The 23,398-nt window shown below is 40.4% G+C and overlaps 1 protein-coding gene across 1 annotated transcript; it reads left to right on the top strand.

Moving 5' to 3' along the window:
• Positions 1-4,298: 4,298 nt before the first annotated feature.
• Positions 4,299-21,776, top strand: RB195_006647 (uncharacterized protein; the record flags this gene model as incomplete). Its single annotated transcript, XM_064179844.1, has 12 exons — positions 4,299-4,392; positions 5,464-5,576; positions 5,642-5,731; positions 6,743-6,813; positions 7,618-7,697; positions 7,839-7,970; positions 10,082-10,134; positions 10,781-10,956; positions 16,809-16,949; positions 19,290-19,401; positions 19,466-19,634; positions 21,733-21,776. 12 exons carry the CDS (start codon positions 4,299-4,301, stop codon positions 21,774-21,776), a joined length of 1,275 nt encoding a protein of 424 aa, XP_064036769.1.
• Between the last annotated feature and the right edge of the window lie 1,622 nt (positions 21,777-23,398).

The following is a 23,398-nucleotide window of genomic DNA, read 5'->3' as shown; positions in this document are numbered from 1 at the left end:
CAGTACTCGACCCACCTTTCATCAACAAGGTACTTTGAGTTGGTTCTATTAGGCCATTTTTCAAAAAGTATTTTTTTTTATCCTGTTGTATTTCTTGGGTTGTGGTGGTAACCAAACTTCACGAACTAAATTTTGTGGTCTTGCCGCAGACGACCTAATCTGCCTACTTTGGTCCTCTCTGATTTGAAGCTCTTCTCAGACAGAAAACTTCTCACTGGGAGAAAGCATGGGACAGATTTCGAATTTATTTATTAGTTTAATTTAGCAATCATATCATTTATTTTTTTTTGCTGACGTGAATGGAAGAGTGCTGAATTAATTCAACCACTGAAACATTGACTGCGAACCCGGAATTTTAGCTCGCAGAACATTGGAGGCGTTTTGTATAAACGCTAAAGGCAAAAATGAATGGAAAGGAAGAATGCATAGCCGTGACCAACGAGCTGGCTCTGTATCAAGACCCTTGCGGCTTCTGATCTACGGGGTCATATGCTGGTCTTATCCTAATTAGTATTAGCGGAGCGATTGCACCACGCGGATATCCGCTAACATCACGGCAACGCGGCTACTGAGGTAGGCACAACTAATAAGGCTCTTTTGGTTTTTGTTTCCAGGTGTAATATCCTAGGGGATGATGACTTGTTCTGGATGAGGCATTTGAGAGGATATATTGCAAATGTTCTTACTTTCCAGGCTCTGACGAAGGCGACAACGCCGAAACGTTAGCCGTAATAAATTTTTTTAACAATCTTGGCTGTTGCTAAATTGGACTATCAACAAATTGACTGCGATTGTTTGTAAAAAAAAAAATTTGTAGGAGTGTGAACTGGATTTTTGGGACAATTTTTTTGTTTTTCCTTTTACGCCAAAAGCGTTTCATCTTACCTTGTTTTATTTCGCAACTTCCCCTAAATCTGCAAGGATTGAGTGGAATGAGTATTGATGTACCTCTGGTTTTTTCCCTCTGGTAGATGAGAAGAAGTAGAGCATCAACAAAGGAGAAGTGAGACTACACGTCCATTTCTCGTCAATATCTTCACAGAAGTGAACGTTGCCCCAATCTCAAGGACATCTATTGCTGTTTGTAATTTAGATTTCACCAAGGAACTATGGACGAAAATTTTTCTTCACAATCTCATCTATTTTATTACTAAAATTTATCTCAAATCACTGCTCTGTCTGTTTTTTTCACCGATTCAAATTTAATTAATTAAGCTACATAGGCATCGTTTAAAAGGAGAAATCAAACACGTGACACCTAAATTTGAGAGGTTCTTCTCTTAAAAAATTCTGGTCCTCTCAGTTGATGACAACAGATTCTCAGAGAATTGTGGCAATGCGACTTCACAAGTACTCAGCAAGATGAGAGTTCCTTCTGATTTTTGAAAGTAACTTACTTTTTGGGTATGACGAATCCTTAAGTAAAGACAGCGTTTACTCGCAGTAACTTCGAGAAATTGTGATTTACGCGGCACATAAGCGATTACATACATGTGGCGCCGCTTTCAAGCGCTCAAGTGTAGCCAGAAGTACTTCACTGTAACAGTGGCAATGGCAGAATTGCAGTCCGAGCTACGGTGGTGTCAGGAGTAGGTCCCGTTGTGTACTGTTCACCACTGGAAGCGCAACGAAACGCAGTGCAGAGATCACGCGTTTTTGGTTGAACTATAGGAATGTTTCTATTACTATTCGAGCGTTTTCTGCGTGGACAAATTAGAAAAAGTCACCGTAATCACCTCGCAATGATGCTCAATGGAGTAAGAAATAAACGACATGGTAATTTCCCCTCAGAGTATTACAAACAACATAACTTGTATCTGTTTTTACTCAATGATTATTGCCGTGCTCCGCTGAAACTGAATGAAGTAACCGAAACGGTTGTTGAGAAAACAAGATAGTGGCAAAAATTCTTTTCTATAATTCAATTCGCTCAGCACAGTGTTTCAGTGCAGCAGGTAAGAGTGTCTTCAAAATATTTTTGCTGTCGACATCCCCCTAAACCAGGAAAGTCTTTCATCTCTTCGTGAGCAGCTGATTTTTCTTTTGATAGGACAACCAACATCATTAGCCATTAGTATTCCATGGACAGTTGTAATGGGTCTTCTCAATTGGCAGAACCACTTCAGCGTTCTTGAGAAGGATTCCGATGTAGCGCAACCAGTAGGAGGGCCGGCATCGGCTTTGCGGTCGCCAGTTCGAAATCACATCAGAGTCAACTCCAGTTAATCATCCTTCAGTTGATGTGATGAATAAACACATACGATGCTGATTTGAAGTCGAGCGCGTGAGCATATCACAACCATAGGGATTGATCAACGCCGTTGACTTTATCTTCTCTTATCCTTTCCTTATTATCACATCTTTTCCTTTTAAGGTATGTGTTGGAATCCATTTCGAATTAAATTCACTCAATCGATTCTTGAAATGGACGTGGAAAGATCTAAGGTGGAGATATCGTATGCCTCTCTAGCCTACAAATGGCATCCAGGCTGCATAACAGCTCGAACCTTTTTAGAGCTCTGATTTTTTTCTTCATGCTTTTGTTCTCGCGCCTTAATATTTATATTAATGCCATGCTTACACTACTAATTTCTGCATTGCGATAGAATCAGCATTTCGTACACTCAAAATCGTATAAGTCTACAGGTTTTTGAAGAATTGTATAAAAGTTTGTGAAGAAAAATTTGGCAAAAGGTGTTTAAGTGATAATTCAGCTATTCAGATGTACATGTTCAGACTATGCTTACGACACGGTGCATTCCACTACTACACTAAATCTCTGATATTACTTTATTGCCATCTAAAAAATCGGAGAACTTCTCCTGACTTGAGCCTTTTTCCATCTATCTTCTACTTCACAGCATCGATGCAGTACCTATGCGCTACTCCGGTTGCTTTTGGTTCCTCTGCGTGCAGACAGAAGAAGCAAAATAAATGCGCTGCTTAACAAGATTTAAACATAGTTTTAAATCGATTTTCTTGAGCTGTAGCCGAGATTGGTATTGATCGTCTTTATTAAACAACGGCTAACGTTTCGGTGTTATCGCCTTCGTCAGAGCTTGGAAAATTCAAAGCCAATTTTTGGCGTTCAATACCAATTTCGGCTACAGCTCAAGAAAATCAATTTAAAACCACGTTTCAACATGCGGAGATTCAAAGACAGTCGAACATGGGCAATAAGATTTAAACAGTTGCAGGATCTGAGAAGAAGTCACATTCGCTTGTGATATTTTTTTCTCAGTACAACCATCTCCTCCGATAAATTTTGATCTACTTGTCGCCTACAACTTGCTTTAGTTCCAAAAAATTTCCTGTATGATAAACGTTACAGTCAGAGAATAATTCTGCGCCAGGATAGACGATCTCTTATCGGTTTCGTTCACATTGTTGACTCATGTGTAGTATATTATACGGGACTCTGGCCAGATGCAACGTAGTTGTAAAAAGTCCTGATGTTTACAAGAAAAACAAGAAACGCGAGTTACATGTTGGTGCTAGTTAGACACGAAAGCAGTAAGATTTAATATCACTAGAAGAGTCACGGTAATTCTCGCAAAGATCAAGATTCTTTACCACTACGCTTCATCTTCCTGGAATCGCGTATAATATATTTATTATACTACACATGAGTCAACACTCTGTACGCAGTCTTCGAAAGCGACCGAGTCCAGCCAATCCCTCCATTCCATATGGGCTCGTAGACTGGCAAAAGACGTATGGTAGGATAAAAACACTCACTTGATACATGATCCACTTGACACGCGCGTTCTTGAACCGCTACTGATTCTGAATTGATGTTGAGCGCGTTCTTATAAGAGTTGATCAACTACATCATATTGTATTCTTTATGTTGCTGTTATTGAGCCCCGTGCATGAGGTACATCAGCTCCCTTCTTAAAGAGCAGCATTCCCTACCAATGAACGCAATTGTTCAATTTTTAAGGGACGAAATGACAGAATTCAGCTGCTATATCCAGTCGAGGACATGAATCATTTTTTTTTCTTATTCCGCAGTGAAAATGAGATTTCTATCTCTGCGCTGCCCATAGTTGTACGGATTTTTTTCTTGAAAAAAAAACAGGACTTTGAAATCCCTTGAGAAGACATTTTGTGTCATAATAAACATATCTACATTTAGTTAATTTTTCCTTACCACCGCTTCTCTAATAAATTCCTTTGTCTTGCAGCCAAGCGGTCCCGTAGCGGATTGCACTGCGATGAATTTACAACACTTTTCTTCTTTTTTGCCAATTAATCAATAATACTAGAGGTATTTTTTAATGGAGGGTTGCTAACAGATGAATGCGAAGTTGGAGGTGATCGTTGCGAAGGTAGCAGTGTTCGTTATCTCTATCGCGTTGATGTACGTCTTGTTGCGACTGATGGTGTCAGGTTTGTCCTTCAGTTTATTATCGTTATTTTTGGAATTGAAATAGTTAAAGTTGACGTTGATGGTTGAAAATATAGATTAGTGTCAACTTTTCCGAATAACTGATTAACGGTCGCCTTTTGACAATGTAGGTATACTGCCAAAATCAATTCGTTAATTCATAAACAAACACTTGAGCATTTTTCTTCTTACTTAAAGGCATCACTCCACGAATCTGAATTGGTACGGACTTCAGGTGGAGTATTCGTATACGGCATACTAGATTATGGGGAGGAGAGTGATTCCGTCCATTTTTTATTATTGCCGTAGAAAACGGCACGGAAGATACGGCTTCGGGCATTCTGGCGCACTTTTTTCTACAAGGAATTCGACTGGAGCGCGCCAGCCTTGTGCGGCGCTGCATCTTCGGGGCCGTTTTTTACGGGAATTAGGAAGAAATGGACGGAATCACCCTCATCTCCATAATCCACTATCCCTTATAAGAATACTCCACCTGAAATCTGCAACATCTGGTGATGCCTCTAAGACTACATCTTCATCTTCATACAGAAGTATTTGTTCAAGTCTTGATTCTTTGTTCTTTTTGTGTTCCCTAGTGATTTAGTTCTGATTGAAGTCTATAGACAAGACCTTTACAGAAGTTAGTCGGAGCTAATCTACATATTCCATCTCAAAATTTCATCGAGAAAGATTCCTCTGGCTTCCGCTTTACTGGAGCTATTTGATGTGCTCACTGCGAGTATCATATCAAAATGGCACAAAAAGCAGACCTGTCGCTGCTTTCCGTCCCGTTTATCGAGACAATTAAAAAAATTGAGCTTAGTTCCACTCATACTACTAAACTTCTTCCTTAATCCTGTTTATTCGTGAGTAGATATCAATAGATATCGGACTTGTGGGAATTGATAGCGGTAGGAATTTAGTATCTTCTTAAAGTGCATGTTTCGAGCTATGTGCGAAACAATTCCCATATTCTGAAAAGATTATTTTGTGTTAAATTCAATAGTGATAGTGTATTATGGTTATGTATCCGGTTGCAACATCACATGTGCAGTATCATCGAAGTCGTTCAGGTTCCTTCAATTCGGATATCAATATGGCAGCTACTGTTGATGTGTCGGAAGATGTTTTTCAGTCGTCTTATCATTTCTCCTTCAATAAAATGCTGAAGTTGTACAAGGAACAGGTCTGTCGTTTCACTAACATTGAGGAGCAGAAACTAAGCAATCACAAATTTAAGTGTGTATTAAGGCGAAAGATCGTCGGTCGCTCTTGTATTCAGTTGTCAGAAATACTCGTGAAGAGAAATATATGCCACTCTACAATATCTTGGTCCCAGAAGTAAGATTCTGATTTTTCCTTAAAGAAGAAAACGCGTCTCCCGAGCATTCGGTGGTTTTCAGAGCTAATCATGAAGTAATGCTTCTTCTTAAGATGTAGTATAAAAACGTATTTTCCTTCTTTTCTGAGTTATGAGTCTTAGAAGCCGTTCCTCTGTGCCCGTGTTTCTGTTTTCTTAAAAAAAGAAGAAGTAACGAGTGAAGTATAGGCAATTGTAGCAATTACTGTAGTAACTAGTGTACCTGTTCCAAGTATTAGATATCACATGTTCGGGTCGCATTAGGGAGGTAGATTGGCCAACTCATATTTTAGTAAAAGAAACTGAGCACCGTCTTTGAATTTCTGCTTTTGTTGGGTTCATGAAAAGCTGTTGTGGGTGGACGAGCCGCCATGATGCCGACTGATAGTGGTTAAAGGCATCACCCCACGAATCTGAGGTGGTGAAGATTTCAGGTGGAGTATTCGTATACGGGATGGGAGACTACGGAGAGGGGGGTGATTCTGTCCATTTCTTCCTAATTGCCGTAAAAAACGGCCCGGAAGATGCGGCTTCAGGCGTTTTGGCGCATTATTTTCTACAAGAAGTTCGACTGGAGCGCGCCAGCCTTGTGCGGCGCCGCATCTTGCGGGCCGTTTTTTACGGCAATTAGGAAGAAATGGAGGGAATCACCCTCCTCTCTATAGTCTCCCATTCCGTATACGAATACTCCACCTGAAATCTGCACCACCTCAGATTCGTGGGGTGATGCCTTTAAACTCAGCGAGGTGGAAAAAGTGAAAGGTTTGTTGGAGTAAGTGAAAGCCAAAGTAACCATGGAGCCCGTGCATCCTTCCTCTTCCTCATTTCGCGTAGGATTAGAAGTGGTCAGAGAACTTACTGATGTAGATGAGCGTTTTTGAGACAAGCGAACTTCTCTCTTCCGCTCCTAACGTTTGATCAACTTATGTTATTCGCAAATAAAACAGCGCTGCAAACACGAAGAATGGTGGATAATGTGTGAAAACTCTCAGGTGTACTGCCCGGTGAAGGTTCGAGTTGGTCGAGCAAGTGACGGTGGGAAGTGGATGTGCGATCCGTTTCGGTATATCACTCATTTATCTGAACAGAATTTATCTGAACAAACCAGAAATGATAAAAAAAGGTTGACTGGAATACTCTGTGAAGGTAGTCCAATTTTGTCATTAGCAGAATAAACCCAAAGAGTTTTTGAAGAAAAAAAACTAGAGTGCCTGAAAAGCAGTTAATTTTCAGGTTGTTCTATTCTATTACTTATAGATGGAGCTTAAAATAGAAACAGAAATGAAATAAAAATAAAAAAAATAAATAGAAAATAAAAAAAGAAATAAAATAGTATAACCAGACCCAAAAATCAGATTTGAAAACTGATTTGAAAATCCATAAGTCTAGTAGGTTTGGATGTGGACCCGCATACCACAAAATCGCCATCAAAATCGTGGTCAAACGACATTTACATGACCCGTCGGAATGTCCGACTAAATCCAGATTTTAAACTTCTTGGGGTGCTCCTTTCGCTCGCTTTCACTAATGGATAAAAATTAAAACTAGTGACATTTTGTGCAGAGTTAACTTTGAATTTTTCTAACAACGCTGTTTTTTTTCTATTGACACTACCACTCGTTCTTTATTATTGCCGTACGAGATCTCATCGATGAAGTTCTTGTGCCGTAATTTCGTGTCACAACTCCAACAAGCAGACTAGGTACTTCCCAATGTAGTGGGCATAGTTTGTTTCCTTGGAAAACATTTTGAGGCAGATACCAAGCACGTCGTCTCTCTACCAGCTAAAAGCTCACACATTCACATCTTCAAGAAGAACTCTTAATCAACCAAAATAGCGCAAATATTTGGAACACAATTTTTGCAGAATCCCGGAAAAAAGCGTTATTTTCTCGCTCGGATATAGGAAGGAGGCGTCGTTTGAGAAAGAACTGCAAAAAATCAAAGGTGGGTAGTGCTACGTTTTCGATTTCGATCAGATAAGCTCAGTTCTGTAGTAAACAGAACACAGTGGGCGTTAAGTGTTCTTGATATTCAGCGGAGTAGGTCGAAGGAAACATGGGCAAGAAATGTAAGCATTTTTTACAGAATTTCGAATGGTATCGAAGAAAGCCAAAATTTGCTGTAAAACCGATGAAAAATACGACGTGTACACACTGGGTGATCTCATGAAGCTACAGAATATCACAGAAATAGAAATCCTTAAAGTTGATATCGAAGGTTCGTCGCCAAATTAAGGATTGTTCATGATTTCAAATCTTTTGCTGTCGTCACAGTGTGGATATGTTTCTTTCTTCTGTCTGCTTCATTATTTAATTTAACAAGGCTTACAGAAGGCTCGAATTTCATCCCTGTAATATAATTTAAGTTGACGGTGGTAAGTGCTTATATTCGGTGAAGAAAAAAGTTCGGAGCGTTCTCGTTAGATGTATTTAGTGAGTCATGTCTGGCGATGTAAAAATAGCATAGGATCACGGCGATTTCAGGGTGACGTTACGACTACAAAAACCGACAAAGATCGTGGTCCATTCGCGGTGAGCCGGCCAAAACGATCGCTAAGCCTGGATCAACCCCCGGTTCTGCTGTGCGTTTGGTGGGATTGAATGGAAATCTTGCACTATGAGCTCTTCCCATTGCACCAAACACTCAATTCGGACCACCAGTGTCAATAAACTGATCACATTAAAGCAAGCGATCGACCGGAAGCAGGCAGAATTGGCCAATAGGAAAGGCGTTGTCTTCAATCAAAATGACATCGGGACGCATCCGTCTTAAACGCATCAGAAGCCCTAAGAGCTTCGATGGGTGGTTCTACAGCATCCACGGTATAGCTCAGAGCTGCACCAAGCAAGCACCACCTTTTCAAGCGTTTGCGAAATTTTCTTGATGGTAGAAAACTGGCCTCAATAGAGGCTTGTGAAAATGAGGTGGTCAAGTTCTTCGCCAGTAAGGACGAGGACTTCCTCAATTGCAGAATTATGAAACTGCCATCAAAATGGACAAAAGTCATCGAACAAAACGGTGAATGATCTGAGTCGGTTAGTCCTGGCCATGTTAATTCCATGGTTGAATGAAAGCTAAAAAGGGCTCGGAACTTTTTGATTCACCCAATATTTACACAGTGTAGCGCATTTCTGCACGTGCCGTTATTGCGTCGTTTATTTTAAAGAAAACATAACAGGAAATTGAGTTAGTTGGGATCTCTCCACGAAATGATAGAATTGGGGCTGTTAATCACTAGCACGGTCAATTCTCCCTGATCGGACAATCAGTGGCGGCTGATGCTGTCTCTTGCGTTCAGCGGCAGGCACAGCGCGTACGCCTGCATTCGCATACGTGAGACGTTGTTAAAGGCATCACCCCACGAATTTGAGGTGGTACGGATTTCAGGTGGAGTATTCTTATACGGGATAGTAGATTATGGAGATGGGGTGATTCCGCCCATTTCTTCCTTTTAGAAAAACAGTCCGGAAGATGCGGCGCGTGCACAAGGCTGGTTCGCGCCAATCGAACCCGTTGTAGAAAGCAGCGTGCCGGAACGCTCGGAGCCGTATCTTCCGGGTCGTTTTTTACGGCAACTAGGAAGAAATGGACGGGATCACCCTTCTCTCCATAATCTACGATCCGGTATACGAATACTCCACCTGAAATCCGTACCACCTCAGATTCGTGGGGTGATGCCTTTAATTGCCTCGCGGAAAAATTCGACGACAAGGCCGTAACCCACGAATGTGGGTGCGATCGAGCTCAATTTCTAAGTCTACACACCCTAATGCTATCCTTTAGTGGAAGGATCCTACCATCGTCAATTTTGTGGCATGCTGCTTTTAAAGGCAGCGTAGGCGAAAATTTTTAATAGCGGGCGAGCTGTAGCTCAGAAGTGCTGCAGTGAAAATGCGTAATACCTTTCACAAGTTCGGGACAAAGGGTAGCCTCCAAATGTGTTCGGTTCACCTAACCATGCAACTTCTCCCTAGCGCAAGAGATAGAATAAGAGCGAACGAAATCTTGAGAACGAGTATTTCTATGAGTACTGTATATGACTTATGTGTCATTATTCGGTACGTTCGGGTGAGGAGATTGAAGCTTCAAAAATTAAGGTAGAATTCTTCACCTTCTTTCTCTTCCACCATTCTATCATTCAAACACATCCAATATTTGATGTAAAAACCCTTTGACAATCGTTGGTACCACTGAAACATATCTGCAGTAGAATATAGATATAGCATATATGTATATATGTATGTAGTAGAAAGAAGTTTCGTCGTTGCTGAAATTGAAACGATCCTCCTGTACTATATAGACATTTGAAGTACTGGAAATTTTTTAAGGGGCCGAACATGATGTGATGCCAAGATTCCTTCAAGAACGCCAACCAGCGCAGGTATGAAGATTTGAGACGTTTTTTTTCAAATATCATTCATACAAGATCCACGAAAGAAGTTGAAATAGAGAGCAAAGTGTACAGTGTTGGTCGATCCCTACAGAAATACGCTTCCGCGTTCAAATCCAATTCAGCCTGGTTTGAGGTTTCTCAATGAGTGTGCAGCCTTTCAATGATTTGCATGGGCTAGCCGATAGGTCAATATTTTTATTCTCCCAGGCAAGTCTGATACCAATACCTAGACCCGAATAGATGAAGGGCTTGGTTGGCACTAAGGTGGCTTCAAACAATCGATTGTGCAATAACAGCCAAACTCCTTACGTGCGATGCACCCAATCTTTAGTAAGAAAGTCATGCCTAATAATACTTTTAAACTTTAGGTAATTCAATGACAACCAGTCATGATCGTTTGATTAGAAAAAATTAGCAAAATCGCGCACATAAAACTGGATAACACTAACACACGGGATTACAGTCAACGTTCTATAGTCGTTGATTTTTCCCAGTTTCCCCTTTTCATTGAAGACTGTCATTGATTTAGATGTTTATTTTAATTTAATTAGTTGCTGCAATGTGAAACGTAGTCGGAACCTACGTATTTGTGTAGTTAATGTTTTGGTCGAAGAAATTTCTAGTTGGTATTTAGGTCATAATTGAAATACATTCCTCTTCGTCCGAGATGGCCAAGCTTCTCTTGGATATTTCTCGACAAGGCTACTGGCTTTACTGGCACGAAATTAACGCTGGTCTTCATATCGTCTGTGAATTCTCTTTCCTACATGAGTCGGCCTTCGACAGATATAATGCTGTTCCATTAGCGCGGTATATATTCTGATGTTAGTTTCTATAGTGGGAAATGCTTTCTTGTGGTAACGTACCCATTCCTTGTTGTTATTTTGATGTTATTTCTAATGTTTCCACTCGGAAAGAGTTTAAATGCATGTAAGGTTGTACATCTATTCCATTGATAAAAATTGTTCTCTGGAACACCCTTCTTCACAGTCCAACTGTCAGCTGAAGCCTTGGCTCTAAGAGTTCCATATAGCTAACAGGGTCAAACCGCCTCCTTAACACCTCAACCGCTTTTCATGGTTCGCTCCGGAAGACTTGATTTATTGAGGAAGCTAAAGAAAACAAGTAAGTATTCGATGACAGCACACTTCGAACTTGATCATATTCTGATCTCCTAATCGTCCTGAAAAACAGCACGGAAACCCCCTTCCTGTACAGAGGTCCTCCGAGGGATCTTAAAACGCCATGTGTTTGGGTGGAAGCGGACGGTAACAAATGGGGTTTCTCCACCAATCCATTCACGAAAGAGCAAAGGATGTGATGTTGAGAGAACATACACATAATGCACATATACTCCTTATAAAGCACCATGAATGCCGTTTCTAACCCCATTTTGCGCGACGGTTTAAGTAGATCGAAAGTGATCACGCTCATGCTCCGCATCGACACCCCCAACTCTATCTTTTCTTAGAGAGATACTGACATCGTTTCGTGCTATGCCACCTAAAGTCCCCTTTTTCCAGAGCGATCACGTGACAACTATTAAAGGCATCATCCCACCAATCCGGGGTGGTACGGGTTTCAGGTAGGTTATGCATATACGGCGTCGTAGATTGTGGGGAAGAGGGTGATTCCGTTCATCTCTCCCGGTATCAGTGTAAACGGACGATCCTGGAATGCTGTTTTTTTACGACGTCCTCTATTGCAGCGCACCACCTTTGCGACCCCGCGTGCGATTCGTCCGAATGGGTTTCTGACGAATCGCAGAAGAGGCAGGGCGCAAAGGTTGCGCATTGCAACAGAAGCCGTCGTAAGAAGCAGTGTTGGAATCAACCATTTCCGCTGAGACAGGGATATAGGCATAACCTACCTGAAACCCGTAACACTTCAGATTCATGAGGTGATGCCTTTAATCCTGGTGAACGAGACCACTTTGAAAGGTATTACGTGTGTGGTAGTCTGCTATCAACTGTACATTCTTTTTTGCGCAACCACGTGATGCACAAAGATGCTCCAAATGGGCCCTTCATCTGAGTAGCTGTATGTAAGCCATCGTTGAAATTTTCTGTCAAAAGGTAAACGGTAAGTATCTTAACCGTTTGCATTTCAGTGCAGTCAGGCGCATGGAACACCAGCAACTCCAACACGAGTTCGTTACGAATGCTATGCTAATCCTAGCTCACGTATTTTATGAAGCATAAAATGGAGTTATTGTAATAGTATTTATTTCTTATAGACACAAATACTAGCTAATTTTAGTTTATGAAATAGCAACAAAATAAATTGTTTATATTTGGAAATTTCTAAAAGTATGATATTTTTGTAAGCAGTCACCCATACACATTCGAGGACAACTACCACGAATGTACCTGGTCTCGCGTCGTTTTCCCTTTTCTTGTTTATTTGAACATACGACACGGTCTCTTTTCTTCCCTTTCGGTATTATATGAACCTTTTTTCGAGCCTGTTCTCAGATAGCTCAGAACGTTATGAATCGAAAATTAAGAAAAAAGTGCAGCGCAGAAAACCACAGGAACGAATTCTTTTTTATCTGGAAGTGCTGAAATAAGCTAATTAAGGGTATCGCCGCTACGGCGACAATGAAGTGCAAAGGGTTACATGCTTAAGGCAGCATACTACGAGTCTGGCTTGGTCAGTGAATCCGTGGGAAAGAACTAGTGACAAAGTCGCATGGTAATAAACTCCGCTGGAGACGCTGTTTTTCAGGAAAACCGCTCCCACGGTGTTTTTTACGACAATTTCAGCACGCGCCGCTACACAAGGTTCCTCAGTGTACTGCCCGAACTAAACGCTTTCTCGGTGCTTTCCGTATCACACAAACATCATGATATGCTGGCTTTAAGTTATAGAATGTTCAATTCGGCAGTGTCCATTTATGTGCCGTCATATTCAAAAAGTGGATTCGATGAAGAAATTTTCGCTAACTCTGTCCTCCACCCAATCAATGAGCAAACCAAATGCACGATAAGAGAACAGTTCCGGAAACAGTTGAAGAAAATTTCCAGAGAATAATACAAAGGAGATAGTGTCAAAAATGGATGACTGAGGACAGATTGTAGGGTACTGAAGGGTAAGTAAATGTGAAATGTAAAGTATACTGCTGAAAGCTCTAAGTTCGAATTTGGAAGTGTCTCACTATATTTCGATTGTTGTGAACAGTCTTTAACGGTAGTTCGTCCATATCTGAAAATCTGAGAGAACATATCTTCCTTTAAAAAGACCTCCGCCAGTTATCTCATCGCACTTTGTTGTTGTCGGGTTGCCGCGATGTCGTTTTTTGCTACTATTTGTACTTGTTTAGGATTCAGTGTTTCCAAATGATCCTAATTTTCACCTCAATAAACCTGGTCATATATTTCTTGATGCGTTACAATTTCTTGTTGAAGATTAAACGCTCACGGATTCAGTTCATGGGTAGGAGACTGATAACGCTCTGTCCCTCTACAATTCAAGAAAATGCGTGCGAGAAATACTGAGCGTTTTCGCCTAACGAAGCAACTTAATAACGGCCGCAATAAGCAACGCGTTCATGATGGTGCGGGTGGGATAGCTTCTACTGTTTATTTGAGTTATGTTATTTTTTTCACGGACGCTGGATGACGCGGATTTGCACGGTTTCAAACGCATGACTAGTTGCGTCGTTAGAAAGACGAAAACACGCGGAGGGCTAGTAAGCAAGTTCTGCGTTTTTCTGGATTTGCTTGGGAAGAGGAGAGGGAATTGAGCACGATCTCTCTCATACTTGTAAACTATACCCCTACCGTTACTTTCTATCGTAGGAAACTTAATATCTCATGATGCACTGCCTTCAAGCATACTTCCACAAAAAATCAAACAAATCAATAAATCATTTTTTCTCTGCGCCTCTTCTACATTCCTCTTCTTCCATTTCTACGCATTTTGAAGAGAGGTAGGGAAATTGAACTGGAGTCCATTTCATTCGTTCTGTGATTAGCCGAAAATAGCAGTATATTCCTTAGAAAAAAGATGAAGCGAAATCCACAATATGAAAATAACCACAAAAATGTAAGGGAAGTTAAGATGCCTCAAAACTTCATTCTTTGGATATTAATACATTCGCACACTTCTTTTCGAAACTTCATCGGCTTCAAAATATCGATCAAAATAAAACGGTCATTTTCATTGTTGACACGTTATAGGAGCTACTTCTACAATTGTTCGGACGCCAACAACTCATGCGTGAAATTCTCTTCTTTAATGTCAGCATACTACGAAATCGACTATGTTGGGATCTCACCATGAAAAAAGGACTAGTTGTGTAGATTACGAATATGAGCGTTATTACGCAAAGTTACTCCTAGTCATCCTGAAAATTGGTGTAAGGTCTTGGAAACGGCAACGATTTTTCTGCGTGAGACCTGATAATGCGCCACATTTGCACAAGCTGCGAGCGAATTGACGAAAATCGTTGAAGTTGCCTCGGCAGTTTATTCAACCAATACCGAATACTTGGGCTGTTGAAGGAATCGGTGTGTTATAAAGTGCCTGGCAGGAAAATCCAAACTCAAAAAAAGTCGTTTCCAACCGCGTTTTCACACAACGATTTGAGCGAAATTTAGAGTGGTAACGTCCATTCTCCTCTGTGCCTCTATCACTATCAGTTCATGAAAAGGTCCCAATGACAAGTTCGTGGCACGCTGCATTTAGGCTGCACATTCCGTGTGCCTGGTGTCCGGTTGCAGCAGGAGAACGCTGCTGTCGTTCTGCAAAATACGGACGCCTAGTCCTGTATTGACGATCGACAATTTGAGAGAAATTGCGAGTGATCACGCTCATACTCGTGATCTACACCTCTAACTCTATGTGTCCATGGAGAGATTCCAACATCCATAACTTCGTGATACGCTGCCTCTAAACCACACATTCCATGTGCCTGCTCACATGCTGCTGCAACAGAAGAAAGCCGTCATCATTCTGCCAAACACTAACATCTTCATCTGTAGTGGTTTTACAGAAGTTAACACACTAGTCATACTCTAAACTATCGGGGATTCTTGAAACTGATAGCTTATTCTTGTTTAAGGGTTGACAGAAATTGCGCAGTCTGCTGTATCTTCTATTAACCAAACCGCTTCAGAAGTTTTTCGAGAGCAGTGCTATTCGTTAGGTGGCGAAAATCTCTTTTCGTTTAAAAGAAGAATCGAAAAATTTAGTTGCACATTTAAAGAAGAACAGAGATCTAATTTCTTGTTTCGTAGCGAAGTAACCATATTGAGTCCTTCTCTGTTTAGATTTAGATCGACTTGCATATTTTCAGCTAGTCAGTTATTGGAGATCAGGAACGTTAGAATCCACTGGAAAAGTTTTGCGTTTTTACAACAAACCCTTCAGCACAATCATAATCCTTTACATTCCGTCTATGCGCATAATCAGTTTCATTTGTAACCAGTAACTATCCGATGGCCAATTTTTTGAAGGTAGCCATATTGAGTCCCTCTCTGTTCATGTCCGTGCGCATAATCGATTACATTTGTGATCAATGACTACCCGGTGGGCGATTTTGAAGAAGTCTCTCTTCCAAAGAAATACAACAGAGATGATTGTAGGAGAGTCACAGATGAAGGTACTGTTGAAAATTCTGTTCCTCAATGGAGTGACGTGTGCTAGCATAACCTTGATGTATATTCTCCTGCGGCAAATAGAATCTGGTGGGTCCTTTAGCTTGGTATAATTCAAGTAATAATGTTGTGTTTCATATGTTACGTGCTATATAATCCATAATGGCGAAAGTGATGAACTAAGAATCAGCGAGTAATGACAGTATCCCTTTTCTAATAGCACATGAATGTTTAATAAACTGAATCATGTAACTTAAATTCAGGCATAAGTACGAAAATCGTTGTCGATCCTTCACAAAGTTCTTCGCCTGCACACTATAATTCTTCATTTGTTAAAATGATGCTGCTATATAGGGAACAAGTTTGCTTTTTTTCGTGGACACTTGTATCTTTTCTACTTGTTTTTGTGAGGTGAGCAACGAAAAAGAATCAAGTAGGAATTTTGAGGTGGAAGAACGCCGGTCTCTGCTGCAAAGTGCTGTTAGAAGTAATCAAGCTAAAAGACACGAGCTTCTCTACAAAATTTTGGTCCCAGAAGTAAGTTATTGAAATATACGTTTTCCCTCACTTTATAAAAAATCTCCATAAGAGACGAAAGACGAGACGAGTACTACTTTTCGCAATTTTTCTTTTGGTGCTTAGTTTCGCGTTTTGTGCTATTTAAACATTGGGTCGTTTTCACGGTGCCACCCACTGTTCGTTGTTGTGCCGCAGATCAAAAGCGTCATGTAAGCTAGTTGCGTTTAACTTTGCCTCGTTTGAAGAAGCCTATGGAAACCGCTTTACCTTACTCTACTTTAGTTTTGCTCTACTTTTGGACTTTTGTTCTTGTCATCTTAAAGCTTTCAATTACCAGTTTTTAAATTAAAATTGAAATCCTGCGTGGTAGCTGACTGTGAAGTGTTGTTGCTTGTTCAACAGCTATAATTCCAACTGTTGAATCAGACGCAGTAAGACTTCTCTGGAATAAGACTCGTAGCTGACCACGATCTGACACGCATATTTGAATTGCGGGTTCATTAGGTAGTCAGCTCTTTGGTGCCAATCACTGTGGATTTTCAGGAAAAAACGATTGACATGTAAAGAAGCAAACAATGCTTCTAAAAGGTTGATTTTGATGGAAACTATTAAGGTACACTGTCCTGTTATGGTTCGTGTCGGTAATGTTGGCGACGGCGGTAAATGGATGTGCGATCCGTTCCGGTATACCAGTTGCTTCTCCATCATGAGCAAAATCATGCTATATAATAACGGACTTATTCTGTCATGTGTGTGTCAGTCACGAAATTCCACAAAGCAGCGAGACGGGTCCTATGGTGTCAAATTGGTGCGCAAGAATTAGAAAGGATCGAATGCAGTGGGACGGGTCACACAGCCTCGGATTGGTGTGCCGCCGTGCAGTAGTGTCGTGCAATAACTCCAAGTAGTGCAGTTATCAAAAAATAAGTGAACTGTCTCATGACTGTGACAGCCACATTTTTTTCCTTTCACTCCTTGTGTACTATTCCGCATGTCTATTCTCGTCCGCTTTCGTCTCATCAGGTTGGTGACATTCTTTCATCAGAAAACGAGAATACGAATGCAAATGGCTGCTTAAGTACATAGTAGCTAAAAAATTGCGTGACTTGACACGAGACCTTGTCATTATCAGTGCGATGATGACGTTCACGTCATTTCATGTTAGCTCATCATTTCTTGCTTATTGTTGAGGAGAAAGGTGAAGAAACTCATACTTCGAATAATATTTCCACATTATGACGGTATCAAAGGAATAATGGTGCAAAAGGAAAGTTGAAAAATAAAGTTGGAATATTCTCCAAATGTAGTACGCTTTTTCTCCTTCCTGAGAAGAAATATCCTAGAGAGGAAGGATGATCCGCTCCCGTATGTGGTTTTGATAAAACAGCAACATCTGTCATCAAAACCTTTTGCTATTGGTAATAGCGGTACAATTGTTTTCCACGTCTAGCGGAGCTTTTCAAGACCTGCGAGCTTCTTTCATGTTACAATTGTGACTGAATGCTAACTCATCTTTTTCAAACTGCTCTCATCCTAAGCTTCAGAAGCTGAGATTTTCTTCTATTGTGACATAAATATCATGCTGCACAATAACGAGCTTATTCTGCCACGTGTGTTTGTTAGTCACCGAATACTAGAAAAAATGAGGCTGGTGAAACGGCGTCGAATCGGTGCGTCAGTCGCCAGAAATGACTAAAGTGTAGTTAGGAGGGTCCCACAGTGGAGTTGGTGCTTTGACACCACAAATAGATAAAATGATGTGGAAGGGGTCTCACTGCGTCGCATTAGTGCGCCGCGCTGTGTTACAACCGTGTAATAACTCCAAGTGAATTTGTCGAAATGTAAATGTGATGTTAATCCGTTTCATAAACGTGAGTTCTTCATGTGCTACGTTTTCTTCTCTACATACTGCTCTGCATGTCTATTCCTTCGCTCGTTTCCTTCATCAGGTTGTTTAGATCCTTTCTTTAGAAATTGGAAACATGCATGCGAATAAAATAGTAGCTAACAATTAACATGACCTGATCTAGAACCTTTTTATTAGTGCGATAATGAGGCTCGTTGATAACATAATATTATTTCATGCTATCACATCATTCTGCGCCAAATGTTTGGGAAGAAAAGAAGAAAAACTCATATCTCCAATGTTTTCAAATTGTGGCGGTAGTAGTAGTAACAGAATATGGAAAGAATATGGGTGTAAAATGTAGTTTGAATATTTTCCAAATGTGGAACTGACGCATTGAGGAAAAAAACTTCGAAGCCTTTCATCGAAGCTCAAAGGTTCCTTTACAAAAAAAGAAAGAAAGCTTTGTTGGAAGAAATACGAACTTGATTTTACAGAAAATGCTTTTACTTTTAATCTTTGTTGACTAGTGAGGACAAGCGAAGCGAGAGACATAACACTTCTGAAAGTTCCGAAATACTCTATTGTATTATTCTAAAGTCCTACATTATGCCGACGTTGAGAGTGGATTATGATCATACTATATAATAGCGGGCTTATTCTGACACGTGTATGTATGTATGTGTGTGTGTGTGTGTGACGAAATTCCAAAAATGGGTTGCGATGGGTCCATCGGCGTTGAATTGGTGCGCCGGTGCCAGAGAGCTATAAATGGAGTGCGACGGGTTCCAATGCATCGAATTGATGCGCAATAACTTCATACGCATGTCGTAAGAGGTAGATGAAATGTTGCAACCGTTTCGTAGCCATTGCACGTGTTGCGCTACACCTCCACGTGTCTATATCCCTGCACGGCAGCCTCATTTTGGTAACATGCCTTCTTCGGAGTTTGAATGTTTTTAAATGTAGAACTGATGCGTTTAGAAAAAAAAACATGAAACTATTAATTAAATATTAAATATTAATTACCACTACTATTAATTTTCACTGATCAGTGAAGGCAAGCGAATCGAACACTACAGAAAGTCTGAAAGTCCGGCTTTAGCCGACTTCAGACTTTCTATGGTGTTCAAAGAGTGGGAAATGCTATTAACCTTAGACAGTAAATTTTTCTGCAGGATTCCTCGTGGGAGCACTGTTTTTTCGCTTGGGCTTAACAACGAGATTTCTTTTGAAATCCAGCTGCAGGAAATAAGTGACAGGTGTTGTTATATTTTCGCATTTGATAGGGTGAGTCTTTTTAAGGTGCAATTCAGACGGTGCTCAGGAGCTTTAGTAATTAACTGCGTTTCAGAAAGAACAACGACAAGAGACAAAAGACAGATTTAAAAAGTTCCGAGGTATATCGAAAAAAGCCAGGATAAGCAACAAAACTGACGAAGAAAACGACATTTACACATTGGATGAGCTCATGAAACTTCAAAGTATCAGGAAAATAGAAATTCTGAAAATGGATATTGAAGGTCTGTTAGCATCTGGATACACAGAGAATTTAATAACAAGGTTCTACTCTCTTTCGCACGAGCTTCTATATTGGGTTGAGGCATGAGTGGTGGCGTTAATTTTTAAGGTTTAAAATGCACATGAGAACAATGACTATTTTCAAAGTGTTACACACCGTTCAATAGAGAATTTCAACAGAAAGTTATCTTATTCTGAATTGTTTTATTTCATTTATCCTCGTTTTTTCAAGGCTTAAAATTAAGTGTCATGTGGACAAAACACAAACAGTATTTCTGTCACTTTCAGTTTTAGTAATACCTGAATCTCGACTGTCTCTGAACTTAGATTTCAAGTGAATTCATAGCTCTCATTGCTTCGCTTAAGTTGTAGCCAAGATTGGCACAGATGTTTAAGTACAGCTAAAATCGAAGTCATCAGTGACTTGTTCTCTCAAACGTCTCATCAACCTACAGAAAGTATTCAAACGATTCGCAAACTCGAAGAAGAACATATGTGCTTTTATAAGGGACCTAGAGGCTCGCCCGTACATTAAAAGTCGCAGAGGTCTTGATATGGGGCTAGTACGTTTCTGATCGCAATGCAGTCATCCTTTCTCTTCATTTTAAGGCATTTGGTAGTTATTGATTTGGTATTCTGCGTGCCATGATGTCAGACGCTGAGGACAGTATTGTAACTTTTACCTTTATTCCTCAGTTCTCATTCTGCGTGTGACCCAAGTGGGGTGGAGAGGTTTGACTTTACGAGCTTACCCAGAAATCCTCGTTTATCCGAATACACAATGGCTTTAATTGTTTCTCCTACATAACGCCATAACACCACCTGGACGTGATTCGAAAAAACACTCGCCATGAAACTATTATCTCTGTCATATGGGCAAACCACGCAGATAACCGTAGCTAGTTGTGCAAACTCGGCCATTCGCGCGAATGTGTACCAATTAACACTTTAGGTTATTATTATATTATACTCTGGGGATATTTCTACAATCCTTGCGTTTTTTGTTGACCCACTTTACATACACAGTGCCACACCGCCCTATTCATATCGTCAGAAATGTCAAGTAAATGGAGAGAGTATTTTTTGGTCCATCCACAAAAGGGTTCCAAAAATTCAATAGGCGAATTAGAAAGGCACATGAAGGTCATTTGCTGTTATGGACTACTGAATTTTGGAGGAGAGGCAAAAACCAACCAGAAAAATGGAAAATAACCGTTTGAAATGAAAGAGAGTGTTGATTGATTGATATTGAGTACTGAGTATTGATTGTGTACTACTTTATCAGTATAGTTTATCAATGTTATCCGGTATCAGGATTGTTATTTATTCCCTTTATTCCGGCTAAAGTTTCGGCGTTACTACCTTCTTCGGAGCCTGGAAACGTAAAGACACGTGTAATCTACCCCCTCAAAAGCCTCGTCATTCCAAGATATGACTTTGCAAACAGGTTATTGAAAGACGACGTCAGACGAGCAGGCCAAAACAGTGCTCACTTTGATAGCCATAAAATCGTGATGTTAGCGGACCACCGGTTGTTAGAGTTGCGCGCTAACATTAACTAGAAAAGTCAAGAGTCCCCTTGCATATGACCCTACAGCTCAAAACCCGATTTAATTAGCAGCTTTAATTTTATTTTACGAGTCTATCTAGGCGCTCCTTGACTCGAGTACATGGTGTTCCTTCTGTTTCGCCAATATGCTCAGCTCCACTTAGTTGAAAGGTGATGAGATAGATAACTCGCGATAACACGTAATCCCTATTGCTTTCCATTCGGACAAACGACACAGTTAGCTGTCTCACAAAGCCTGTCATATGCACGATTTGGTATCTCCACTATCTTCTGGACCCGCTTGTCGTAATCTTGGATTGCTCAAATCATACGAAATAATTGGAAAGCAAAAGAGAGTCTTTGTCGTCTGTTCTACCATGTGGCACTAGGACTCTGTTACTTGGTTCCGCGTTGAATGGGAAACCTTACTTGGATACCCATTAGACTGAGCAGTGTGCTCATGTCTGTGGAGGTAGTGACACTTGAGATTCAGATGAAACTGTTGTATCTGTCCTAAACATATTTTCAATGAGTGACTTTTGGTTTTCCAGCGACGCGCCGAATGGTAATGAATTGCAATGAATCTGGACATTGAAAAAAGGCAGGCAGTTTCTCCTTTGTAAACTTTATGCACTGCTGTTGTTTATTCAAGAGATGGGATCAAGTGTCCATTTCTTGCATTGAACCCATTGCCAAGCCTCTAATCTAACTACGTTTTCTTCGCAAGACCACCAGAAATCCGTACCACCTCAGATTCGTGGAATGATGCCTTTAACAGCGTGATTATCTGCTACATGGTGAACCTGTGCATTTTAAGAGACCTCTGGTGCAGGGTCAATCGTGCGTTATGAATTTCTCAAGAAGGAGTCGTAAGAGGGATGTGGGGCTGGAGGGGATCGTAAAGCTTGTCAGAAGAGGAGGAAAAGTGGAGAGAAGAAGTAGAAGAAGACGAGAAGATAGCTGAAATCAAATAAACTCATATTAAGGAATTCAATATGCTAGAAAGTAGATGGCTAGGTTTCGCTGATATAATTTCACACCGAAGGCAAGGAAAAGAGTGTAAATTATACTATGCGTTCAGAAGGAAGCCTTGCTCTTAGGGGGGTTGTATATAAAAATTTTATTGAGAATGTGGAAAGTTAGTCAGTGGTCAGTCGCTGCCGCGAGAGCTAGAGCGAGATTTTAGCATTAAGTACTAGCCTTTGAGAGATCAAGAACATCTACGAAGACCAAAATGTGCAGTCAATGGTTTTCTTGATGCTCTGTCAAGATATGGTCCCGAATTTCCAACCACGCTACCCTAATCTCGCTACGGGAAAAGTGCGAATTATCAGATCTTCGGCTACGCCAAAATCGTATGACTTGAAACAAAGTCTATTAACTCAGCTCGTTGTTTATAAATACGAATGGGGTCTAAAGTATGTTGTGGAGGAAGATTTTTGCTATCACAATTCATTTTCGTTCTTTCAAAAGCTAGTTGGGAAAGGTAGACAAAATTGCTAAACTTCTCAACTTCTTTCTCAACTAGCTTTAAGCCAGAGGATTCTTTTGAAAGATAGTTCAATCCTTTTATAGCGCAAATCTTCCTTTACAAAAACTCGCCACTCTGTCTTCCTCCTTTCCTTCTGTAATTCGTTATTTATGTTTATTTCAAGCTAACAAAATCCGGCCATTCCAGCAGCAGTTTCCAATCAGGGCCTGGTTCTAATCGCTAAAACCATCTAAATAGCACCTATAGGCGGCAAACAGTTCCCTAAACACAATTTTAGAAAAAGTGCCGGTGAAGTATTCTTCTCAGTAATTTTTTCCGGCTTTGCAAGAATCAAGATTCCGGTGGGGATGGAACAGTTCATCATCTGTAATCACTGTTAATGAGTAAAATGGTGTGTAGGAAGCAGAAAATAGTGAAAAAAGTGCTTTTAGATTGTGATCTATGTCAGTATTAGTTGTTTTTAAATTTTGCAAAAACGGAAAAATTCCCGCGGGGATCGAACTCTCAACCGTTCGTCCTTATGGAATCAAAGCTGCCAACAATTTCGTATTCGATCCGTCAAATCAAACTCAAAAACTTTCTTTAATCTGTGCTTGTATATATGTATTAACTACGCCAACTAATTTTATCTGTGCTGAGATGCACCAGTTACAAAATTATCCCGTTTTTTCTAGCCATATTTTGTGTATTACTTAAGGGCATCACCCCAAGAATCTGGTGTGATA

The sequence above is a fragment of the Necator americanus genome, chromosome I (assembly GCF_031761385.1).
Source record: "Necator americanus strain Aroian chromosome I, whole genome shotgun sequence".
NCBI classification, from domain to species: Eukaryota; Metazoa; Nematoda; class Chromadorea; order Rhabditida; family Ancylostomatidae; genus Necator; species Necator americanus.
The sequence above is the reverse complement of the archived record's forward strand: the minus strand, read 5'-3'. Positions and strand labels throughout refer to the sequence as shown.